The sequence below is a fragment of the Trichechus manatus genome, unplaced genomic scaffold (assembly GCF_000243295.1).
Source record: "Trichechus manatus latirostris isolate Lorelei unplaced genomic scaffold, TriManLat1.0 scaffold00005, whole genome shotgun sequence".
Taxonomy (NCBI): domain Eukaryota; kingdom Metazoa; phylum Chordata; class Mammalia; order Sirenia; family Trichechidae; genus Trichechus; species Trichechus manatus.
Genome location: NW_004443941.1, coordinates 13,573,168 through 13,596,825, shown reverse-complemented (window position 1 = coordinate 13,596,825; position 23,658 = coordinate 13,573,168). Strand labels below are relative to the sequence as shown.

General features: G+C 35.7%; 1 protein-coding gene across 4 annotated transcripts in view; it reads left to right on the top strand.

The window, feature by feature from the left end:
- Positions 1 to 23,658, top strand: part of FOXN2 (forkhead box N2) — a 56,428-nt gene that overhangs the window by 15,757 nt on the left and 17,013 nt on the right. For 3 of the 4 annotated variants that reach the window (XM_023735370.1, XM_004369480.2, XM_023735371.1), the window contains exon 2: positions 19,647 to 20,196. In XM_023735370.1, coding sequence (XP_023591138.1) covers positions 19,660 to 20,196 — 537 coding nt within the window. In that variant the 5' untranslated portion in view covers positions 19,647 to 19,659. Of the gene's footprint in view, positions 1 to 1,010; positions 1,223 to 19,646; positions 20,197 to 23,658 lie in introns of those variants that run through there. The other variant, XM_023735368.1, reaches the window with a different exon arrangement.

Genomic DNA, 23,658 nt, shown 5'->3' with positions numbered 1-23,658 from the left:
AACAAAGCCTAGGTGGCAGCACATCTGCTTACATTTTTTACTGAATAATTGAAGCCCACTGTTGAGACCTATTGCTCAGAAGAAGAGATTCTTTTCAATATATTACTGCTCATTGACAGTGAACCTGGTCACCCAAGAGCTCTGATGGAGATGTACAAGGAGATTAATGTTGTTTCCATGCCTGCTAACACAACAGTAATTTTGACTTTCATGTCTTATTATTTAAGAAATATATTTCATAAGGTTATAGCTGCCATAGATAGTGATTCCTCTGATGGATCAGGGCAAAGTAAATTGAAAACCTTCTGGAAAGGATTCACCATTCTAGATGCCATTAAGAACATTCGTGATTCGTGGGAGGAGGTCAAAATATCAACATTAATAGGAGTTTGGAAGAAGTTGATTCCAGCCCTCATGGATGACTTTGAGGGGTTCAAGACTTCAGTGGAGGAAGTAACTGCAGATGTGATGGAAATGGCAAAAGAACTAAAATTAGAAGTGGAGCCTGAAGATGTGACTGAATTGCTGCAATCTCATGATAAAACTTTAATGGATGAAGAGTAGTTGCCTTTTATGGATGAGCACAGAAAGTAATTTCTTGAGATGGAATCTACTCCTGGTGAACATTGTTGAAATGACAGCAAAGGATTTAGAATATTACATGAAGCAGTTAATAAAGCAGTGGCAGGATTTGAGAAGATTTACTCCAGTTTTGAAAGAAGTTGTACTGTGGATAAAATGCTGTCAAGTAGCATCATGTGCTACAGAGAAATCTTTCGTGAAGGAAAGAGTCAGTCAATGCAGCAAACTTCATTGTTGTCTTATTTTAAGAAATTGCCACAGCCACCCCAACCTTCAGCAACCACCACCCTGATCAGTCAGCAGCCGTCAACACTGAGGCAAGACTTTCCACCAGCAAAAGATTATGACTCACTGAAGGCTCAGGTGATGGTTAGCATTTTTTAATTAAGGTATGTACATTGTTTTTTTAGACATAATGCTATTGCACACTTAACAGACTACCGGTAGTGTAAACATAACTTTCATATGCACTAGGAAACCAAAAAAACTCATGTGACTTGCTTTATTGTGATATTTGCTTTATTGCAGTGGTCTGGAACCGAACCGGAAATATCAACAGGGTGTGCCTGTAATCAGAAAGCTTAATGGAAAATTATCTTGCTGTTTAGAAGAACAAAAAGATTTAAATAATTTTTAGAAGGTGAAGATAATCATTTAACAAATATTAAATGCTTATTAGTATATGGTAGGAATCAGATGCAGTGTGAGACACACCCTCCTAGACATAGATTCAAATGCTGTGAGAACACAGAGGGGATAAGAACTAACTTTCCCCAAAAAGTGAGGGTTGGTGACATGGCTTTTGTAGTCATAATAGAGGTTTATATGCTGACTTTATTAATGGTTCATCAACATTTAATAAACTTATTATCTATTTGTTTTTATAAACTTTTCCATTAGTAGTGCTTCATACAAATGAATTTACTGTAAACTTCCTGCAATTACTACTTTAAAGTAGCATACTGTTCAAGTGGAATTAAGATAATACTTTAAAAGTTTTCTTTTGTGATAATTTTTTTTTTTTTGGTTAGGTAACAAGTTATTTATTGAGCACATTTTAATTTCTAGGCACTGCACATGGTTCTGGGGATACAATGATAATGAAGACATGCCCCTGCCCTCAAGAAGCTTACAGTCTAGTGGAGGAGATGGCTAAGTAAACAGACAATTAAATACAGTGTGATGAGCACTGCAACAGGGATATAAGCTCAGGGTGTCATGGGAATTCATCATGGGCAGCAAACCTAGTTTTGTAAAGTTAGGGAAGGCTTTCTGGAAGAAGTAAGTCCAATTTGAGACCTGAAGAATAAGTAGGGGTACCCATTCCTGTCAAGTTGATTCTGACTTATGGCGACCCCATGTGTGTAAGCACAACTATGCTCTGTAGAGTTTTCAATGACTGATTTTTTGGAAGTAGATTGCTAAACCTTTCTTCTGAGGTGCCTGTGGGTGGACTCAAACCTCCAACCTTCAGGTGAACGTCCTGCCTTTCAATTAGCAGCTGAGCAGGTTAACCATTTGTACCACCCAGGGACTCCTATGGCCTCCTAATGCAATAGCGTTATGTCAAGTCACTTCTGGCTCATGGCAACCAATATGTTACAGAGTAGATGTGCTCCATAGGGTTTTCTTGACTGTAAACTTTACAGAAGCAGATTGCCAGGCCTTTCTTCCATGGTGCCACTGGGTGGGTGCGAACTACCAACCTTTCAGTTAGCAGCTCAGCACAAAAATTCCTTTGCACCAACCGGAGACCTCTGGCCTAGAATACTAGGTATAAATGGCCCTTTCCTTTCTCTTCTACTTACAGGCCATATCAGAATGCAAGTGAGTGTTAAAAATGTTATGCTAACAAACAAACTGTGATGATAATATTTTCCAAATACTTCTCAAGTGGAGAATTGAGATTTAGGAAATGAGAAGATCATGAAGCAAAATGGAAAACATAGTATCTAGCATAATATTCTGCACTCGAATGATAAATTGCTCGGTAAAATTTTTTTCAGGAATATCGTATTTCTCTCTTCAACAGGTTGTACTTGCTCAGAGTACTCTGCTTAGGGATGTTGAGTCCATTGTTTTCTATTCTCTTTCTCTGGTTAACATTTCCTTTGACTTAGTCTGGGTTAAGTACTTTATAAGGTATAGAACTTTAGTGTTTACAGAGTGAGTCCATGTATATTGTTTCTTTTGTGCTGTTGACAGAGATAACTGCTATTGGAATGTAGTAGGAGGGATTAAAAATCCCTAAAAGAGGTTGGGGTGGGAATTAATGGAGAAGTTGTCGTTTAGTTAGGCCTTAAATGTTAGGGTTTTCACTGAATGGTAGGAAAGATAGGCAATCCAGATGTTAGAATAGCAAGAACAAGCACAAGAAGTATTTGAACAGGGTTAGTATAGTCTGAACTAATTTCAAGTAGAGGAGCACTAGCTTGGGAATGTAGATAAAGGTTTGTGATGTTGGCCATATCATTCCACTTCTCTGTTATCTGTTTCCATGTTTAAGATGGAAACTAATGATAGTACTAGCTGATAAGGTTGTTACGAAGATTATAAGAGCTAATAGTAAAGCATTTAAAACAATACTTGGTATCAGTAAGCATTCAGTGAATTTTTTTTATATAAGAAACTGCTAACCTTTCTGCACACAGACACACACATATACGTTCACACACTTAAGAAATGTAGGTCTTACATGTGTGTATCTACAGAAAAGCTAATAATATTTGAATTTTATTTTTGATTAGCATTTAGATTATTGTAGAAGGAAAGTCAACTGTCTCATTTTACAGATATTAAAAGTTAAGTATCAGCAGAGATAGAACCAAGGTCTGCCAGACAACAAATATTTGAGCATAAAGCAATAAACAAAACAGACAACTAGCTCTGCCGCATGGAGCTTTTAGTCAGTCAGAAAAGATGTACATTAAATCATCTCAGGTGTGATGAATGTTACCAAAAAGTATAGGGTACTGTGGGAGAATAGAATTGCCCCCCTGCCCCCGCACTGGTCTGGGATGTTAGAGAAGGCTTCCTTTAAGATACTTAAGCTGAGATATGAATGGGAAACAGCAGTTAGCCAGGGCTAGGTGGAACAAAGGGTTCTAGGCAAAAGGATTGGCATTTATAAAGATCCAGAGGGAAGAAAGTGTGGAGTGGGGAGAACAAGGGGAAGAGTGGCAGAAGATGTGTTCAGAGAAGTTAAAACCCGCTGCCGTTGAGTTGATTGAGACTCTTAGCGACCCTATAGGACAAAACGGAACTACCCCCATAGGGTTTCCAAGGCTGTAAATCTTTACAGAAGCAGACTGCCAAATCTTTTCTCCCACAGAGTGGTTGGTGGGTTCAAACCTCTGATCTTTCAGCTAGCAGCTGAGCACTTAACCACTGGGCCACCAGGACTCCTTTCAGAGAGGTTAAAAAAAAAAAAAAACCTGTTGCTATCAAGTTGATTCCGACACATAGCGACCCTAAATCATGCAGGGTCTTATACACCATGTTAAGGAGTTTGAACTTTGCCTTAAGGGTCCCCTTGATGGATTAAGCAGGAAAGAGATGTTATCAGATTTATATATTATAAAGATCACCTTAGCTATAGAATGAAAAAAGCCAGACTAGTTGCCATCGAGTTAATTCTGATTATTGGTGACCCCACGTGTGAGAGTAGAACCGCACGCCATAGGTTTTCAAGGCTGTGACCTTTCAGAAGCAGATCATCAGGCTTTTCTTCTGAGGTACATCTGGGTGGGTTCGAACTGCCAGTCTTTCGGTTAGTAGTCAAGCTTTTAACCATTTGCATAGTATAGAGAACAGATTAAGAGGATCAGGCATAGATAGTAGGGAGACCATTTTAGGAAGATATTGTCAGGGCCCTTGTGTATGACTATGCAGAACACAACTATGTGGAGTGCAGTTCGTGTAGATTGGAGCTGCAGTGGTCTGGCTAAGATGTGGTGGTGACCTGGACTGTAGTTGTGATAGTGAAGATGGAAGAAATGGGCAGATTTCAGATACATTTCAGGTTTAACAACGGGCATTCCCCGAGGTACAAACTTCTGACTTACATACAACCCGTAGTTATGAACTAACCTCTCTAAAGCCTGTTGTATTAAAAATTTGAGGTACGTACAATGGTTCATAATAACAAACAGGTGCTACTTTGCAACGCGCATCAAAACATCATAATTATTACTGTATTATGTCAAAGATGTTTTAGTGTATCTAGAAGTGTTCAGTTTTTTTATGCATAGAAATGTACACTGTATACTATATACTAAGACAACATTTGACTTTGTGATGTTAGATACAGACTGTACCTAACTGTTGTGCCTTATGTACAAATTCAACCTAAGGAAAGACTTAGGAATGAAACTTGTTCGTAATCCGGGTACTGCCTGTATTCCCAAATCTGTCTCCAGACCGGATCTCTCTCTGGAACTATAGGTTATGCATATCCCAAATGTCCACCCTGTCTACATGGATATCTCACAAGCATCTCAAACTTACGTCCACTTAGTGACTAACCCTGTCTGCTAGTAGGGTGACCACTAGGGTACTTAGCAGTATGTAGCTGCAGTTGATATGGCTACTTAAAATGTCTGTTGTATCCATGTAAGTTTATTTAGAAACTTAAATGTTAAGGTTAGTGTTACCATCTGTAATGCTCGGAGATAGTCTGTTTAATGGCATAAGTTTCTTTAATAATTTTTTACTGGAAATACACTTTACTTAAATAAATATACATATAGGAGTAATTTAGCTCTATTTAAAATCAACTTAATTCTGTGTTAAATTAATCATACTTTTAAAAAATAACATATAAAATCAATATACTAAATTAAGCAGTATGGAGTCTTAAGTCATTTTACTCTTTCCAGATTTGACATCAGTAGGCTATTAGTAAGATACTGTCTGCTTTTATTAAATTTATTTCTGATCATGAATATACTTTTAAAAGAGGCTTATTTTCAGTAGCATTATTAAATCAGTTGTAGGAGAGTCACTGCATGGCTGACTAATTATGGCTTATATTCAAAGCATTTAAATGATATTACACATAAGTAAATTTTGATGACATAGAATACCACCTGCTAATATTAAAATGCCAACCGAATTTACCCTTGTTCTTTAGAACATTAGGTCCTTTGACTTTTAGACTTCTGTAACTTTATTTCTTTCAACATTACTGTTCAAGAGCAATACAAGGCTGCCAAAAACAAACAAAAAAGCCAAAGTGCTGGTTGGCTAACCCAGTCACTACATGATTTAGAGAATGGGTGACATTACTTCTAATTCTAGATGGTAAGGATATTTCCCCTCCATTTGTAATTACCTTGGTTTGATTTCTGTGGACTCAGTTTCTACCTCGAATACATTTTGGTTTGGACACGGCATTGGTTGCAGTCCTAAAGTTTGAGAAGATGGGTTTTCTAAACTAGATTTACTCTGAGAACCAGTAGTGCTTTTCCATCATTTCGTTTCGTAACATGTGGAGCAGATTACCAGTAGTACTATTTTAAATTTGTTTTCGATAATAGTAGAAGCTTATAAAGTATTTTGTCATCAATGTTAAAAGAAAAAAAAAGTATTAGAAATAGCCTTTTTCCTAACCAGAGAAAACAATTCTTACTCAATTTTGACCTTACTTTGTGGGAATACTTTTGAAATCAGTATTTGTCTGTGTGAAAGGTCGTGTTACATGTTAGGGATTCATTTTATATAAAATTATTTGGTCTTTATACATAAAATATTGGATTTGTTTAATGTTTACTGGTTAGAAGCACATGTGTTTCATTTGTTAACTTTTAAGCTATTGCTTCATTTTAACTTCCCCAAGAAACTGCTGAACAGCGGAGACATTTGAGACAAATTCTGCAACAATATGAAAGGAAACTCTTACATCTCTTATATATTGTGTACAAATAGCACAAAATTATTTAAACAGAAATGGAATTTAAATGATGGTGTGCAAAGTCTATGTGTGCAAGACAAGAAGAGGTAGGAGAAAGGTGGATTTGGTAGAAGATTGTCACAACAGGATTTTTCCCCCCCTATTTTAGTGTTTTCTGCTTTTAGCATGAGTTGGAGAAAAGTCTCCCCGCCCCCCTCACTTTTACTTCTTTTACTACCCCCATTTGAGAAGCAGTTTCCATATGAGGCAAATCTTTGACCCTTTTGTATTCTGCCCCCACCCCTTTCTTGACTAGAAAATGCAGCTGCACACATTTTTTGTGTAGAGACAATGGATCACATGCTGTGTCACCTAAATCTATGACCAAGAGGCAGTTTTATCCCTAAGAGACCGTAATGCTTCAGTTGTCCTGGATACATGACATCATGTAGCATTATAATCAAATATACGCCTTTTTGCAGTACATTTGGGATTTGACTCTATCCTGTAATCTTATATTTTACGGAATGGGCAGCATTTATAATGGAGAATCTTAATTAAAACAAAGAATACATTATTAAATCAATAGGAAAAGTAATAAGTTTCTTCCTTTTGTATGTCTTTTTTTTTTTTCTTACCTGAAGATTACTAACATTCTCAGATGTTTTGAGATAATAGAATATCTTTAAAGCTCTGGCATTTGTTAGATATGTTACACAGTGCCTTGCAAATAGTATGTGCTCAGTAAATCCTAGACTATTTTTGCTACCAACTCTTAATGATAAATTAACAGGAAGGAAATTGTTTTCCTTTTAAAAATGAGCAGTTCTTCAAATTTAGAAAATGATTATCTCTAAGCTGCTAAAATATTTTATGTCACGCTTATTATAATAAGCATATTATACTGTTGAATAACTTTAGGAAATCTAATGCTGTGGCTTCTAGTCTTGAGAAACGGTACCTTACTATAATTAATAAATATGGTCATTCCTAAGGGAATTGGAAGTGAGGAAAAGATAGGGAAATTGAATGGAAATTTCTTTCCATTATAGAAGAAACCCATTGCCGTCGAGTTGATTCCAACTCATAGGGACCCTATAGGATGGAGTAGAACTGCCTCAGAGGGTTTGCAAGGAGTGGCTGGTGGATTCGAACTGCTGAGCTTTGGGTTAGCTGCTGTAGTTCTTAACCACTGCTCCACCAGGGCTCCTTTTCATTGTATAGTAAATCTTAATCAGAGGCAACATTTGAAGAAGAATTGAGGTAATTGCCAGGCATTTCCCTTTGGTAGGATTATTTTAGCCTAAATCAGAATTTTTCTTTTTTTATATTGATTACTTCAAAGTGATTAGATGGGAAAGCCACCAATCTGAGATGGGGCCTATTCTCTGATTGCTCTTTTGACATTTGCAAGATGGCTTGATTTGCTGATGACATTAAGTTCATGATGGGTGGTGGTACAAAGACCACCTAAATAGACAGAAATTAAAAATTATAAATGCATTTAATTTTTGGTGTAACAAAAAAAATTCCATTCATTTGTCATGTGTGTCAGGAATTCAGATGTTTAAGTATTTAATGAGTCTGATTTTAAGTAGGAAGCTAAATAGTAGGGAGAAACAATTTTATTTGTAAGTCAGGTGATGCCATACAGTTTGGGGTAATCAGTCATCCCTTGCTTTAAGCACAGGACTGACTGCAAGTGTTCTTTGGGGTCTCTTGGTACAACTGTTCCAGTTTCTTCCCAGTACTAGTAGAGCATAGCAGATGGTATGGTTCTTTTTTGCTCTAGTGTAGTAAAAGCTTTTTAGAAACAGCAAAAATTGACTTCTTTACCTTCTTTGGGTAATGAGGAAAGAAATATTTAATGACTTGCTCGGGGGTGCAAGGAAAAATAAATTGGTATACGTTTGCTCAGAGGTATCAGGATTTGTCTATATTTTATTTTTGGTCTGAGTCTTTTTGGTGCTAAATTTTATTTCCTAATAAGAATTCTTAGACAAGGTAATGGATTAAATATAAAATTTTAACATTTAAAAATTATTTAGTAAATAATAACATACATTTAGGGCTGTAAGAAATGTAAGGTAAAACTTTAAAATTGAAAATGTAATATGAAGAGATTCAATAATACAGCATGTTTAAAGTATTAAACACATCATTAATAAAATGAATAGTTAATTGCAATTATTCCTTATTTGCTATGCATCTATACTACTTACTAAAGTACACATTTAAAAGACTTTTATGTTCATGATAATTGCTGGAATGAAAGCCTGGTTATTTGGTCATTAAATAATTTTTATATTCATGAACCCATGTTTTTAAAGTACTACAGCAAATGTTGAAATCCATAATATATGTAAAGTAATATTCAGATTATTACTTGAATATTTTAATTTGATAAGAATTCTGTAACAAAATAGATTCTGAATTAGTTGGATACCAATAAGTGTAACTATATTTCTGTGCTGTTTTATTACAGCATATTTGCTACTGTGTCTTTTTATTATTGAGAATGGCATTGATAGTGAAAACTCAACATTTTTTTTTTAATTTCAGAGGTAGTATGATTATTTTCTATATTCTTTTTGGCATCTGGCAAAGAATTGTTAGTGAAGGAACTTAGACTTTGACTTTTTTTTAGGTCTTTAACTACAAAATGGAGCCCTGGTGGCGTAGTAGTTAAGAGCTGTGGCCGCTAACCAAATGGTCGGCACTTGGAATCCACCAGCCACTCCTTGGAAACCCTACGGGGCAATTCTGCTCTGTCTGGTAGGGTCGCTATGAGTTGGAATCGATTCATTGGCAACGGGTTTAGTTTGTTTTGTTTTTTAACTGTAAAATACTAAAAGTTCTAAAAGTTTGTATGCTTTAAGTTCTGTTAGATTATTTAAACTAAATAATTTGAAGAAGGACAAAATACTAACATAACGTAAGAAACAAAGTACATGAAGCAAATAGAATAAGGAAGTGAAAGTCTCATCATAAAGAAAAGGATGCAACTGTTACTGCAGCGCTCTTCTGAGAAGTCCCATTTCAGACGACTGCCTTGCCAGGGGGTGTTAGTGGTCATGACACAGGCCCATCCTTTTTAATTTCAAAACTTCAGAGCAAACCACTGTTATTGATGCTGTACTCTAGTTTTTGTATATGAAGGATCTAACGTTTATAAATCTATTACGCTATTTTACCATAGACTGTAACAGCTATGATAACAGTCACGTGAGTAGTAGAAGCAGGAAGTTTCTTTTTGAAGCCCCTTAGAAAAGGACCAGGAGAGGTTATGCTGAATAATTACATCTCTGCACTTCTCTTTCTGTACCTTTTATTCACATCTCTAGATGTAGAGATATCATAACCATGTTACAAAATAGCTAATAGTTTAGTTTTGGAATGTATTTTAAATTCCCTTATATACTTAGGTACTTCTGACATTTTAGTAATTCATAATACAATGCATTTTAGCTTATCAGGAAGTTGCTTGTTCTTTATCCTCAACTATTAAGCCACAAATAGGCAAAAAGGGACTTCTAAAAATAGCTTGGGGGAGGATCACAAAGTTTATGCATTAAATTCATGCACTTTAAGGCAAGCTTTTAACCCTTATTCGGATCTTAGTTACTGTCATATGAAATTCTAATGAAATTTATTTGTCTTTCCAATCTATAATAGATAATAGATCTACAGTTACAATTCCACAATTTAGGAATCCAAAATGCTGTGAAAACCAAAAGTTTTTTCTGTCTCTTTTTTTCCATAAAAGTTTTCACTTAACCCATTTTGTAGCAACACAGGATCTGAAATTTCATGAGGCTGTTGATAGTCTTTATTTACCCCTCTGTGTGAATGTCCATTTTGCTGCAGAAATAGTAATTTATTTGATTAGGTGGTGCTGCTTCAGATTTCACTGGGAGTATAAAATATTATATATGTATTGTCTTTCCTTTCTAAAATCCAGAATATTCTGAATTTTGAAATACATCGGCCCCAAGGATTTTCAATAAGGATCATAGACTTGTATAATGAGGTACACTGACTACAGTACAAGTGAGGAATAGGATCTAGAACTAAGAAGATGAGTCCAGTAAATTAAAGTATAGGAATATGGGGCCTTTTAGTGTAGAGAGGTGCTTTTCAAACTTGAATAATGTATGAATCCCTTTTAAAGAAAAAAATTATAGGTCTCATTTTGAGAAGCACCTACTTTAGTTAATTAAGTAGTTTTCTTTAAAAAGTGTCTCTCACTTTCTCTTTAAAAATGGTAAAATACATTTTTTAGACTGCTAGTGAAATGAAAGCACAAAATGAAAATACACAAAACCTGTTTGGCCCCCAGAATGTAACCATGGGATACCCTGATTTGAGAAACACTGATATAGTGGCAGATAGTACTATATACATGAGCAGTCTTTACAAGCATTATTCTTTTGAATTCCTTTTTATAATGATGAGCCTGAATCATAATTAAGGGGATAAAATATGTTTCCTATATTAAGAGTATAGTTTTTAAAGAGAATGGAAAGAGGCAACCCTCTTTTAAAAAATGTGCATAGAGTTTTTGATATCTTACTTGTACCTCCAGGAACATGTCCTCTACCTACTTCCAGTTGGGAATCTGTCTTAATGAACCACTCTTACTAATAGGAGTATGTCAAATTTCTGAAGTGTGCTGAGGCAGGAAAAAATTTAAGAATCAGTGCTCTAAGATACAAGATAGTGTCCTTTAGGGATATTGCCATCAGAAACTAATGCAAATATCTATTTCCAGCAGTGTGGTGAACTAGGTACCTGGATCAGCCTAAAATACTGGACAAAATCCTGTGTGTAGTCCATGTAAGGAGCCCTGGTAGCGCAGTAGTTAAGAGTGTGGCTGCTAACCAAAAGGTCAGCTGTTCAAATCCACCAGCCACTCCTGGGAAACCCTATGGGGCAGTTCTACTCTGCCCTTTACTAAGGTCACTATGAGTCAGAATCGACTCGACAGCAACGGGTTTGGTTTGGTTTTTGGTAGACTGTGTAAACTCGCAGGCATTTCTTCCAAACACCCTCTCTGATGCCTTTTTCTTTCCTCCCTTCATACCGCACACCAATTTTGAGCTGCAAGGGCCTCAGGCCGCATAGGAGCTGGGAACCCAGAACAGTTGCTAGCTGGCTCAGTGGCTGCCTGCATGTCCACCGTGGCTGCCTGCGTGTCCACCGTGGCCATGGAGGAGGCCAGCCCCATGTGGCAGCTGGATGCAGAGCCCCCTGCCGGCAGGAGGGAGCAGAGGGCGCAGGGCAGCTCAGCCCAGCTTTCCAGAGGCCACCTGGAGACCCTCCCTGAGAGAGATGATGCTCGGAGGGAGGGGACACTCTGCAGCTGTTGCAGCCGTGTCCACTGCCTCATTAATGCATAAAATAGTTGTATAGTAGATTTTTTACTATTGTCGTAAATGTGAAATGTCGCATACCAAGATAGTTGATAAGTGAAGAATAAAACCAAAATACCAAACCCGTTGCTGTCGAGTTGATTACAACTCATTTTTGGTGAATTGAAGACTTAAATGTGAAAGGCAAAAACTGTAAATCTTAGAAGACAATATGTGGAATAAAACCTTTATGACTTTGGTGTAGGAAAGAATTCCTTAAATGAGACACTTAACTGCAAAACCCAATAAAGGAAAGGGTTAATAGATTCTGTATTAGAATTAAGAACTTCTTCATTAAAAGACTACCGTAAAGACACTAAAAAGACATGCCATCTATTGGAGAAAGATATTTGTGTCACACCTGAGGATTAGTATCCAAACAATACAAATCATTAAGGAAAAAGCCAACCCTGCAGAAAAATGGGCAGATGACTTCAGTAGACACTTGATAGAAAGGAAAACCGAAATGAGCATATACGTATGAAAAGATGTTCAACCTCATTTTTCATCTGGGAAATGCAAATTACAATCACAGGAGATACAGTTTCATATTGATCAGATCTGCAGAGAATTTTTTTGGTAGGACATGGAGCAACCGGAATATATACAGTCCTGGTGAGAGTGTAAACTGGTTCAGCCGTTTTGGAAAGCAATTTGTCATTATCAGTTAAAGTTGAAGAGAAAAATACTGTGTGATCCAATATACCCCAGAAAGATTCTTGTCACTTGTGTTCCAGGAGATATAAACAAGGTGTCCTTAACAATACTGTTTGTAGTAGCCCCATAAAGAAACAACTACAGTGGCCGTGGAGAGTACAGTAAAGTGTGAAGTATTCGTAAAATGGAAGATTGGTTATCTGTAAAAAGGAATTACTTCTGCAGTAGTTTCTTATTAATGAATTTGGTGGGGAGAAGTCTCAGAACATATTCAGTATGATTCAATTTTATATAATGCTTAAAAAGAACATGGAAAGCTAAATAATATAATGTTTAGGGATCCCAACATATGGTAAAATTATAAAGAAAAACATTTTTGGGTTTACTCAGTGTTTGATACAATCAATTAAAAACATGGAGAAATAAAATAACTAAAAAAAACTTTTTTAAGACCAAAGTTTTGTGTTTAAGAGGTCCCTTAGTTATTTTTGGGCAAAAAGGCTATCTATATAAAGCCTCTGATTCTCTGTAATGCAGCATGTCATGTTTTAGATAATATTGAAAATTCTGTGGATTAGTTTCTCTTATCTTGTTTAGTCTCAGTGAAGCGTTTTCTCTCAGACCAATGTTAATACCAGTCTAAGCAAAAGTGTTCTTTTTGGACCTTTTGGGAAGTGATCTGAGAATTCCAGTATGAAATTTTATTTTCCTTGTCTTAGGGGGAATATCATTTTAATATAGAACATAATATGCAGATGTGCAGATCCCTGCTAGTCACCTTTGGGACATGCATGAGCTGCACAGCTTTGAAAGAAAAAAATGGTACATTTTAATCCTAAACCCTCTTCTTGAGATACTGCCATGACAGATTACTCAGCGTCACTCTAGACGGGGATTCCAGAGTGGATGTACTGGGTTTCTGTGAACTCTCTACTTTTAAAATTCTCCTTGGGAGAAGAAATTCTTTTTATTCTTGAAACGTAGATTTGGAGTCTTAACACAAATTGTCTAGTACATTTATCTGCTTATTTTTGTAGAAATATCTTGGTTTTAGAAATTTGATTTATTAGTGGATATATTAATCATTTGGATTAAGCTAGTTAAACTGCTAAAAAATTAAAGTATATTTTTCAACTTCCACATCATATTCTCTTGGCTTTAAATGCGTTTTTTAAGTGACATTTGTTATATATGTAACAGTTACATGTGGCTTGTTGAAGTATTGTTATTAAAAGACTAGTAAAGAGGAAGTATTACATCACAGGCCTAGATTTCCTTTTATTTCTATGCTCCTTTGTCTTTATGAAGTAAACTGCCATGCATATTATTAGTGCTCTGCTACTGAATGGTTTCAGTTCATTTTAAGAAGTGATTCTCAAAAAAGAATGTTCAAAACAAGTAAAACTTTACAAGTCTTGATTTTGTTGTGAAATAACACATACCTTTTTGTTGTATTATTACATATTATATATTCCTGGAAACACAAATTGTGCACAGCTGATGGGTCAGCTCACCCAAAACGTGTGCAGCTTTGTAACCAGAATGCTAACAAAAACAAGTCCTAATAAAATACTGGAATATTTTTAAAGAGATACTAAATTTGTTACAAATAAATAAAAACTACAGTCAATTTAGGACCAAAAAAAAAAGAAAGATGAAGATAGCCTGATGGGAAGGGTTTGCAAGGAAGGGTTGAAGCTGCAAGGTTATGGAGACGGATAAAAATGCATAAAGATTTGGAGAGAAGAGCTCATTAAGCACTTCCAAGAAAGAGCATGTGGCCAAGCTGTGCCAAGAGGAAGAACATGGGTTGAATGCGAATTGTATACAGTACTGTACCATATTTTCAGCAGCTTGCTGCTTTCCACTGGGTTAACCTGTTTTGGGTTCAGCTGCTGTTACTTGGTGGTACAAAAACATAGACTGGGAAAAGTGTACAAGCCATTGTGATTTCCACATTATGCTAAAATCGTTCCTCTATTTACCAATGAGCTAATTCATGTTACAGAAAAACTTTGTAATAGAATAAGCTGTACTAAGAATTCAAGAGGTGGCTTCTGTGTTTGACTTGAGCCCTATGAATGTAAGCCCATGATCTTTTAGTGAGGTGGTTTTTTGTGTGTGTGAAATGGAAATACAACTAAAAATAATCTAGTGCAAGCTTTTTTCCGTTAAAGTTTATTGTTGTGATTTTAAACTATAAAAAAAAAAACACATTTAAAAAAATCTGGAAAATAGAACAAGAAAAAATGTCAAAGCTAAACTGATATAAACCACTGTTAGCTTTTTTTTGTATTTTCTACTTTTTCACCAGTTTTTTAAAAAGTTTTTTGTTTACAGCCTTCAAGACAATTTTTAATGATTTAGATTGAAGAAATGTGTTTCAGTTTATTTAACCATTTCTATATTATTGGCTATGTAGGTGGTTTTTAGTTTTATACTATCTTTAATAATTCTTAAATGAAAATCTGTATGTGTATAAGAGAAATATCTTTTTCCTACATAAGATTATTTTCATGAAAGTGACTCATAAGTGGAATTATTGAGTCAAAAGGTATAAATTTTTAGTGATTCTTGATACATATTGCCAGTTAGCTTTCCAAAATGGCCTAGGTCATTGCCCAAAGTTGTATATTAAATGTTTTTAAACTATTGCTAATTTGGGCAAAAATGGATGCCATCCTTTCTGTTACTAATTTTTGTGCTTACTATATACCAGGAACTGTGCTAAATGCATTATCATATTTAATATCACATTTTTGTTTTGCTTTGCATTTCTTTGATGATTAGTGAAGTTGAATATTTCCTAATACGTTTGTTTACTATTTATATTTACTTTTTTGTAAGAAAAGATAATTTGTTTATTTATCTATTATGGTGGTTTTAGTGTTCTAAAGTAAAAGGCTACTTTAAAACCTGTTCCTTTTTCCTCCCTGAAAATACAGTGACTCTTCAAACCTTACTAAGACAGTGTCAGCCTTTTAATGTCAGTATTTTTTTTTTTTTAAAACTCTGCTTGGGGATGCACATTTTATGTAACTCTTTGGCAAATTTCTGCTGTAATATTGCATTATATCTTAAGTAATGGGGTTTATTCTAAACTTGTAATTCAAAGGAATTGCATATATTTGCAACCGTCTTAGTTTCTGATGAGAATACTTAGTCAGTAGTTATTAAGAGACTGAATTTTGAGTATCTGTTACACTAATGTGGTTTAGGCTCAACTAGTAACCTAAAGTTGGTAGTTCGAACCCACTTAGGGATGCCGTGGAAGAAAGGCCTGGCAATCTGCTTCCATAAAGTTTACAGCCAAGAAAATCCTACAGAACAGATCTATTCTGTAACATGGGGTCACCATGAGTTGGTATCAACTTGACAACAGTGGGATTGGTTTTTGTTTGTTTGTTTTTGGTTGCACCAGTACAACTCATTGCTTCTATTCATTTTAGTATTGCTAAAAAATAGAAGTTCTTTAAGAAACTGAGTGTACTCTTATGAACATAAAACTTGAATAACGAACTCAGTCCAGTTTATAATTTTGGCTCTATTTTAATAGCTTTAGAATCCTTAGCAAATGATTTTGTGCACCTTCTAAGTTTGTTTGTCAACTGCGCCCTCCTCCTGCCTCCTGAGGTATTTTTGTAAGTGTGCTGTGCTAATTTTTTTACAGCAACATGTAAAAAAAAAAAAAATTGGCATAGTGGCAGTTAATGAAAATGCCTCGTGGGTGGGGGGCGTAGTTGGCAAACAAACGTAGAAGGTGTGCGTTATTTGTGTAAAAACACAGTAGGTGGGAACATATGATATTTGTCCTTTTGCGTCTGACTTTATTTTACTCAGCAAATGTTTTCAGGGTTCATCTATGTAGTAGCATGTATCAGAACTTCATTTCTTTTTATGGCTGTTTAATATTCCACTGTATGTATATACCACATTTTATTTATCCATTCATCAATTGATAGACGCTTGGGTTGTTTCCACCTTTTGGCTATTGTGAATAATGCTGCAGTGTACATTGGTGTACAAGTATCTGTTTGAGTCCCTGCTTTCGTTTCTTTAGGGTATAAACCCGAGAGCAGAATTAATGGCTCCTAGTGTAATCCTGTATTTTACTTTTACCATTTTACATTCTCACCGTCAATGCATGAAGGTTTTAATTTCTTCACATCCATGCCAACATTTGTTATTTTCTGTTGTTTTTTTATAATAGCCATCCTAATGGGTGTGAAGTGGTATCTGATTGTGGTTTTGCATCTCCCTGGTAACTAATGATGTTGAGCATCTTTTCGTGTTTATTGGTCATTTGTTTATCTTCCTGGGAAAAATGTCCAAGGTTTTTATCTAATTTTTTATTGTGTTGTTTGTCTTTTTATTGTTGAGTTGTAGGAGTCCTTTGTATATTGTGGATATTAAACCTTTGTCAGATATGTAGTTTCCAATTTTTTTTTCCTTCTGTAGACTGTTTTTTCACTTTCTTGATAATGTCTTTTCATTCACAAATGTTTTTTATTTTGATAAAGTTCAATTTATCTGTATTTTCTTTTGTTGCTTATGCTAAGAATATCTAAGAATCTGTTGCCAAATACAGGGTCTTGAAGATTTACCTCTATGTTTTCTTCTAAGAGTTTGATGGTTTTAGCTCTTACATTTTGGTCCTTGATCCATTTTGAGTTAATTTTTATGTGTAGTAGAAGTAGGGGTTCCTGCATATGAAGATCCAGTTGTCCTAGTACCATTTGTTGAAGAAACGATTCTTTCCACATTGAATGGAATTGGCCTCCTTTTCGAAAATCAATTAGCCATATACGTATGGGTTTATTTCTGGACTCTCAGTTCTATCCCATTGATCTGTATGTCTATCCTTTAATAGTATCACACTGTTTTGACCCCTGGAGTTTTTAGTTCATTTTGAATTTGGGAAGTGTGTTCCTCCTACTTAGTTATTTTTCAAGATTGTCTTGGCTATTTAGGGCTCTTTGCAGTTCCTTATGAATTAAAGGATTGACGTTTCCATTTCTGCAAAAAACGTTGTTGGAGTTTTGATAGGGATTGCATTGAATTTATAGATCACTTTGGATAGTATTAACATCTTAACAAAATAAAGTCTTCCAATCTATAAGCATGGAATGTCTTTCCATTTATTTAGGTCTCCTTTAATTTCTTTTAGCAGTGTTTTATAGTTTTCAGTGTACAAGTCTTTCACCTACTTGGTTAAATTTATACTCAGGTATTTTATTCTTTTAGATGCTATTGTAAATAGAATTGTTTTTCTGAATTTCCTTTTCAGGTTGTTCATTGCTGTGTATAGAAACACAAGTGATTTTTGTGTTTTGGTCTCGTACCCTGCATTTCACTGAATTCGTTTATTAGCTCTAGCAGCTTTCTTAGGGAATCTTTGGGATTTTCTGTATATAGAATCATAGTGTCTGTGTATAGTGATGGTTTTACTTCATTTTCAATTTGGATGCCTTTTATTTCTTGCCTAATTTTCTGGTTAGAACTTCTAGTACGATTTTAAATAGCACTGGTGAACGTGAGCATCTTTGTCTTGTTCCTGATCTATAACAACAACAAAAAACCCAAACCTGTTGCCATAGAGTTCTTGTTTGTGTGTGTGTGTGTGTGTGTGTGTGTGTGTGTGTGTGTCTAAGTAACAGGAATAAGCACTGGGTCTGGAGAGAACCAGTGTTAAAATTTTAAAAGGATTGTATTATTGTCATTGGTTGCTCATAGGTGTGTATATATACTATTGTCTGGGTATAGTAGTAGTAAGAGTTTAGACTGAAGTCAGTCGGCCTGGATTTAAACTCTGGCTTTTGTATTTATTTACTAGCCAGGTAACCTTACACAGGCTACTTAACCTCTCTGAGTCATTGTCCCCATCTGTAAAACTAGGTCAGTAATAATGGCCTAGTTTATAGGGTTTAACTGATGCTTAATTAAGATATAATATGTCAAGTGTTTAGCACAGTGACTGGCCCAAAAAGCATTAGCTAATGCTATTGATAACTGAGTGTTCTGTCACTACATCTTGTAGTAGTTACTAGTAGTAGATTACAGTAACCTGCCAGGTATGTTCTAAGTGAATATAATTCTGGAGATACTTCCCTTTATTTCAGTTATATAAACATGAGTAGACTGAATAGGATTTAGAAGGTTTGTCATTGAATTCAGAAATGAGATATCTTAATGAACCATTGAAAATGAATTAAATAGCACATTAGTTCTATCACTTTGCTCTCTGGTTAGTTATCCTCCCACGACATGTTTTTGAAGTGAAGTGTGTTTAAAAAGCAAAAAAAAAAAGTCATTTGACAAAGTTAAAATGAAAAAGGATAGTTTAGAAACATTTTTTTTCCTTGAAAATACAGTGTTAGTTCAAACCTGACTAAGAGAATGTAGAATATCAGCTTTTCATGCCAGTACTTGATGATGTGATATACAATACAGAATTAAAAATACTGAAGTTTACAAAAGAAATAATAAAATTTATAGTAGAGTTAATATAGCTGATAATGAGTTTAGTGAAATAAGAAATTTTACCTCTTTTTTAGTATGGTGTACTATAAAAATTTGAGAAATAATCTATCCCTTTTTTGGATAAATATTTCAGATTTGAGGGGAGGGTTTATTTGGAATTATTGTTTAAACAATATTTCAAATTTAATTAGGACTGATCCATGTGTATGGCTATTAGAGTAAAATCATAGATCTTTAAGATATTTAGATTATAAGATCTTATAATTCAAAGAAATAGTCTGTTTATTTTTTATAATAATAGCCATACTTATTAGGTGGTTACTGTGAGCTAGATACTTTACTAAATACTTAAAATACATTATTTAATTTTGTTGATAACACCCATACATTTGGTGCTATGTTAGTGCATTTTATTTACAACCGTTTCAAATAGTATGAAATCAGTTCTGTTCTTGTGTTGTAACCATTAGTGTTTTTGTTATACAAATATTGTGCTTAAGTATTATGTGGGACAGTTGATTGCATAATTTCTCTGATTTGGGGATATTTAAATATGTATTTTCATTTTCCCAGAGGTTAAGAATCTTAAGAATTACATTGATTGATAATTGTTTCCTTTGTTGCAGAATTGTAAAGTAAATGGGTCCAGTAATTGGAATGACACCAGATAAAAGAGCTGAAACCCCAGGAGCTGAAAAGTTTGCAGGGTTAAGCCAGATTTACAAAATGGGAAGCTTACCTGAAGCTGTGGATGCTGCCAGGCCAAAGGCCACCCTAGTGGACAGTGAGTCAGCAGATGATGAACTCACAAACTTGAACTGGCTTCATGAAAGTACTAATCTTCTTACCAACTTCAGCCTTGGAAGTGAGGGTCTTCCTATTGTTAGTCCATTGTATGACATAGAAGGAGATGATGTGCCACCTTTCGGACCGTCATGCTACCAGGACCCAGAAAAAAAATCAGCAACTTCAAAGCCCCCTTACTCCTTTAGTCTTCTCATTTATATGGCTATTGAACACTCTCCAAATAAATGTTTGCCCGTCAAAGAAATTTATAGCTGGATTCTGGACCGCTTCCCATATTTTGCTACTGCGCCAACAGGCTGGAAGAATTCTGTTCGTCATAATCTGTCCCTGAATAAATGTTTTCAGAAAGTGGAAAGAAGCCATGGCAAGGTCAGTGTTTATGAACATTGCTATATTTGGTGAGGTGGGGGCATATAGCCATGGAGCACTGAAAATATGGGGAAGTCAGGGGAGTTAATAGTAGTTAAGTCAGATGACTTCAGTTTGATTTTATGTTAATTCATCATTTGCTTTCATTTCAGATGTTTCAAAATTTCTTAAGTGTTGATATAAATCTAACAATTATGTTTAGTCTACTCTAGGTACATACATTAATCTTTCTAATATCCTAATTTTCTATTCTGAGTTTCTGTAGTGTTCCTAAAGGTATTTCAATATATTATTCTTATTTATTCAGTCTGACAATCTCTGATTTATAATTGGAGTGTAGACCATTTACATTAATGTAATTAATATGGTTGTGTTTAAACCTATCACCTTGCTATTTTTTTTTCCTATTTGCTCTATCTGTTCTTTTTCCTTTTTTTCTGCTTTTCCTGCCTTCTTTTGGATTCAGTAATTTTTATGATTCAATATTATCTCTACTGTTGACTTGTTAGCTATAGGTCTTTAGTTTTTTCTTTTAAATGGTTGATATGAAGTTTTCATATACATCTTTAATTTATCCCAGTCTACCTTCAAATGATATTATACTATTCACATATATTGTAATAATCATACCATAGTATGTTTTTTTCCCTCCATCCTTTCTGCTATCATTGCCATACATTTTACTTCTACACGTATTACAAACCCCATGATACATTGTTGTTACATTTGCTTCGAGCAACTAATTGAATCTTTTAAAGAGATTAAAATAAAAAATAACCATTTTTACCATTTCTGGTGTTCTTCATTCCTTTGTGTAGATCAAGGGTTGGCAAACTATAGTCTGCAGGCCAAATGTAGCCCACCTGCTTTTGTAAATAAAGTTTTGTTGGAACACAACCATATCCATTTGTTTTGCATATTGTCTTTGGCTCCTTTGGTGCTACCATAGCAAAGTTAAGTAGTAGCAACAGAGACCTTATGACCTGCAAAACCTAAAATATTTATTATCTGGCCATTTAGGGAAAATGTTTGCTGACCCCTGATGCCCTATGTGGTGTCAGTTCCTTCTGCTTGGACAAGTTTATTTAACATTTCTTAGAGTGCAGGTCTGCTGGCAACGGATTTTTTAAGCTGTTTTCAGGGAAAAAGGTATAGGTTTTTTTCTTTCAGTACTTAAAATATGTTTTTAGCTGTTTAGGGGAGAGGTTGGCAGGTCATTCTTTCAGCACTTTCAGGATGTTGCTGTGTTGTCTTCTGGCTTGAAGAGTTTCTGCTGAGCCCTCATTCTTACCTTTGTTCCTCTGTATCTCATTCTTTTTTAAACTGTCTTAAAGATTTTCTCTTTACCAATGCTTTTCAGCAGTTCAACTATGATGGGCCTCAGTGTGTTTTTCTTTATATTCATCCTGCTTTGGCTTTTCAGAGGTTCTTGGATCTGTGGTTTGTTGTCTTTCATTAGTTATCTTTTCAAATATTACTTCTGCCTCATTCTCTCTCCTACTTCTGTGACTCCAAGTAAAAATATGTTGGACCATTTGCTATTGTCCCACCTCTTGAGCGCTCTGTCTCTCTCCCTACTCTTTTTCCTCTTTGTTTCGGTTTGAATAATTTCTGTTGACCTTTCTTAAGGTTCATTTTTTTTCTCTGCTATGTTCATTCTGCTGGTAAGCCCAATAAACGACTTCATCACATTTTTCATTTCTAGCATTTTCTTTTTTTTAATAGTTTCCATCTCTCTGCTAAAATTCCCCCCTAGATCCTTTAACATATTAATCGTAGCTATTTTAAAGTGTCTGTGCGATAGTTTTCAGCGTTCGGTCCATTTGTAGGTCTGTTTTTGTTGACTGTTTTATTTCATGTGTTTGTGTGAATTTTGTAATTTTGGATTGAATGTCAGACATTGTAAAAGAATAGTAAAGTCTGAGTTAAGTATTTTTCACCCAGAAATTGGCATGCCTCTTTTTCTGTCAGTTGTTAGTGTGGACAAGTATGGATTAATCTAGTTAGTAATTGAACTTGGTTTGGGTTTTGTAGTTGCCATAGTTACGTCAGTGCACTGCAAGCTGCAAATTCCTGCAAAGATGAACTGCCACTATTTGTGCTTAATGTGAGGCCTGAAGTGTTAGATGATTTTTCTCAGCACTCTTGCTCCATTCGGCTTGTGCCACAGTTGGGGCAGGCGGAGAGTAGGGTCTCTGTCTGGTCTTGCCTCTCTCACAGCAGTAGATTTCTGTTGCTTATTACTTTATGCAAGGCTCCCTTGGGGTGGGGTGTGTTTCTCTTGCTTGAATCCTAAGTAGGTTTTGTAGGCTTGTGCCTCAGAGGTGTGGCTTTCCCTGCCTTCCCTAGGGACAGTCGCCACCTTTTACTCAGTGCAGAGTCTAGAGCTACACTCTTCAATAGCCAAATATCCACATGTGGCTAGTGGCTAGTGTATTGGACAACACAGACAGAGAATATTTCTGTCATCATTGAAGGTTCTACTGGACAGCATTGCTCTAGAGCTCAGGCCAATTTCCTGCCCCTTCCCATCCTGGTGGGTGAACTCTGCCTAGTTTCAGTGGAAGGTGTTGAGTATAGGTGAGTGACCAACCCCTTTCCCAGTGGCAGCAGATCTCTGCTTTGTATCATTGGAGGATCTGGACACGAGCAGATTTTCTGCCCCTTTCCTAGTGTCAGTGAAGTGTGAGAATAGCTGGATCCTTTGCCTGGAACTGGGGTGTTAAGGGTATTTGACCTCTCCCTCAGTGGCAGACAGATTTTGCTACTTATTGGAGAAGAGTCCCAGGTGCCGGCAGGTTTTATGCCTGTCCCCACAGCAACGGCTTGGGCTCATGCAGGGTTTGGAACACGGATGAGCATTACCTGGTATCCCTGCTCCAGCCCCAGACTTTGGAAGTTTCTGCAGATCACTCTGTATCTCCAAGAGCACCTCTCCTTAGGTCTGCTTTCCTGCCTACAGTCTTCTTCCTGAGCACCTGATAGAGTCCCATGGAAACGAGCTGGCTAGTGGGTGCAGACTCCTGCTTACGTCTGTGAATGCCAGGGATTCTAAACTGTCACGCTAGCTCACACTGGGCCTTTAAGAATTTGTTAAAATTCAAGCTGTTTTTTTTCCTCACTTTTTTTTTTTTTTTTTTTTTTAATGGCTGCCACTTCTTTCATGCTCTGCCAAAGGTGAATCAGATCCTGTGTTCTATCTTTCCTCAGAGAGCCTTGTCATGCTGTCGAATTCAGTTCATTTTAGTTGCCCTTTGGCCTTAGCTCGCTGATAGACTCATAAAAAATTATGATTTTGTAGATTACTTTTGAATTTTTCTTATTAGGGTAAGAGTGATATTCTCATCTGGCTTTCTATATCCTAAATGATAGCAGAACTCTCATGTTCTTACTTAAAGTAAAAGTTAAAAGAGCAAGTAATTATTTTTTTAGGTGACTGAAGGAAGGATCTTCTAGGAGAGT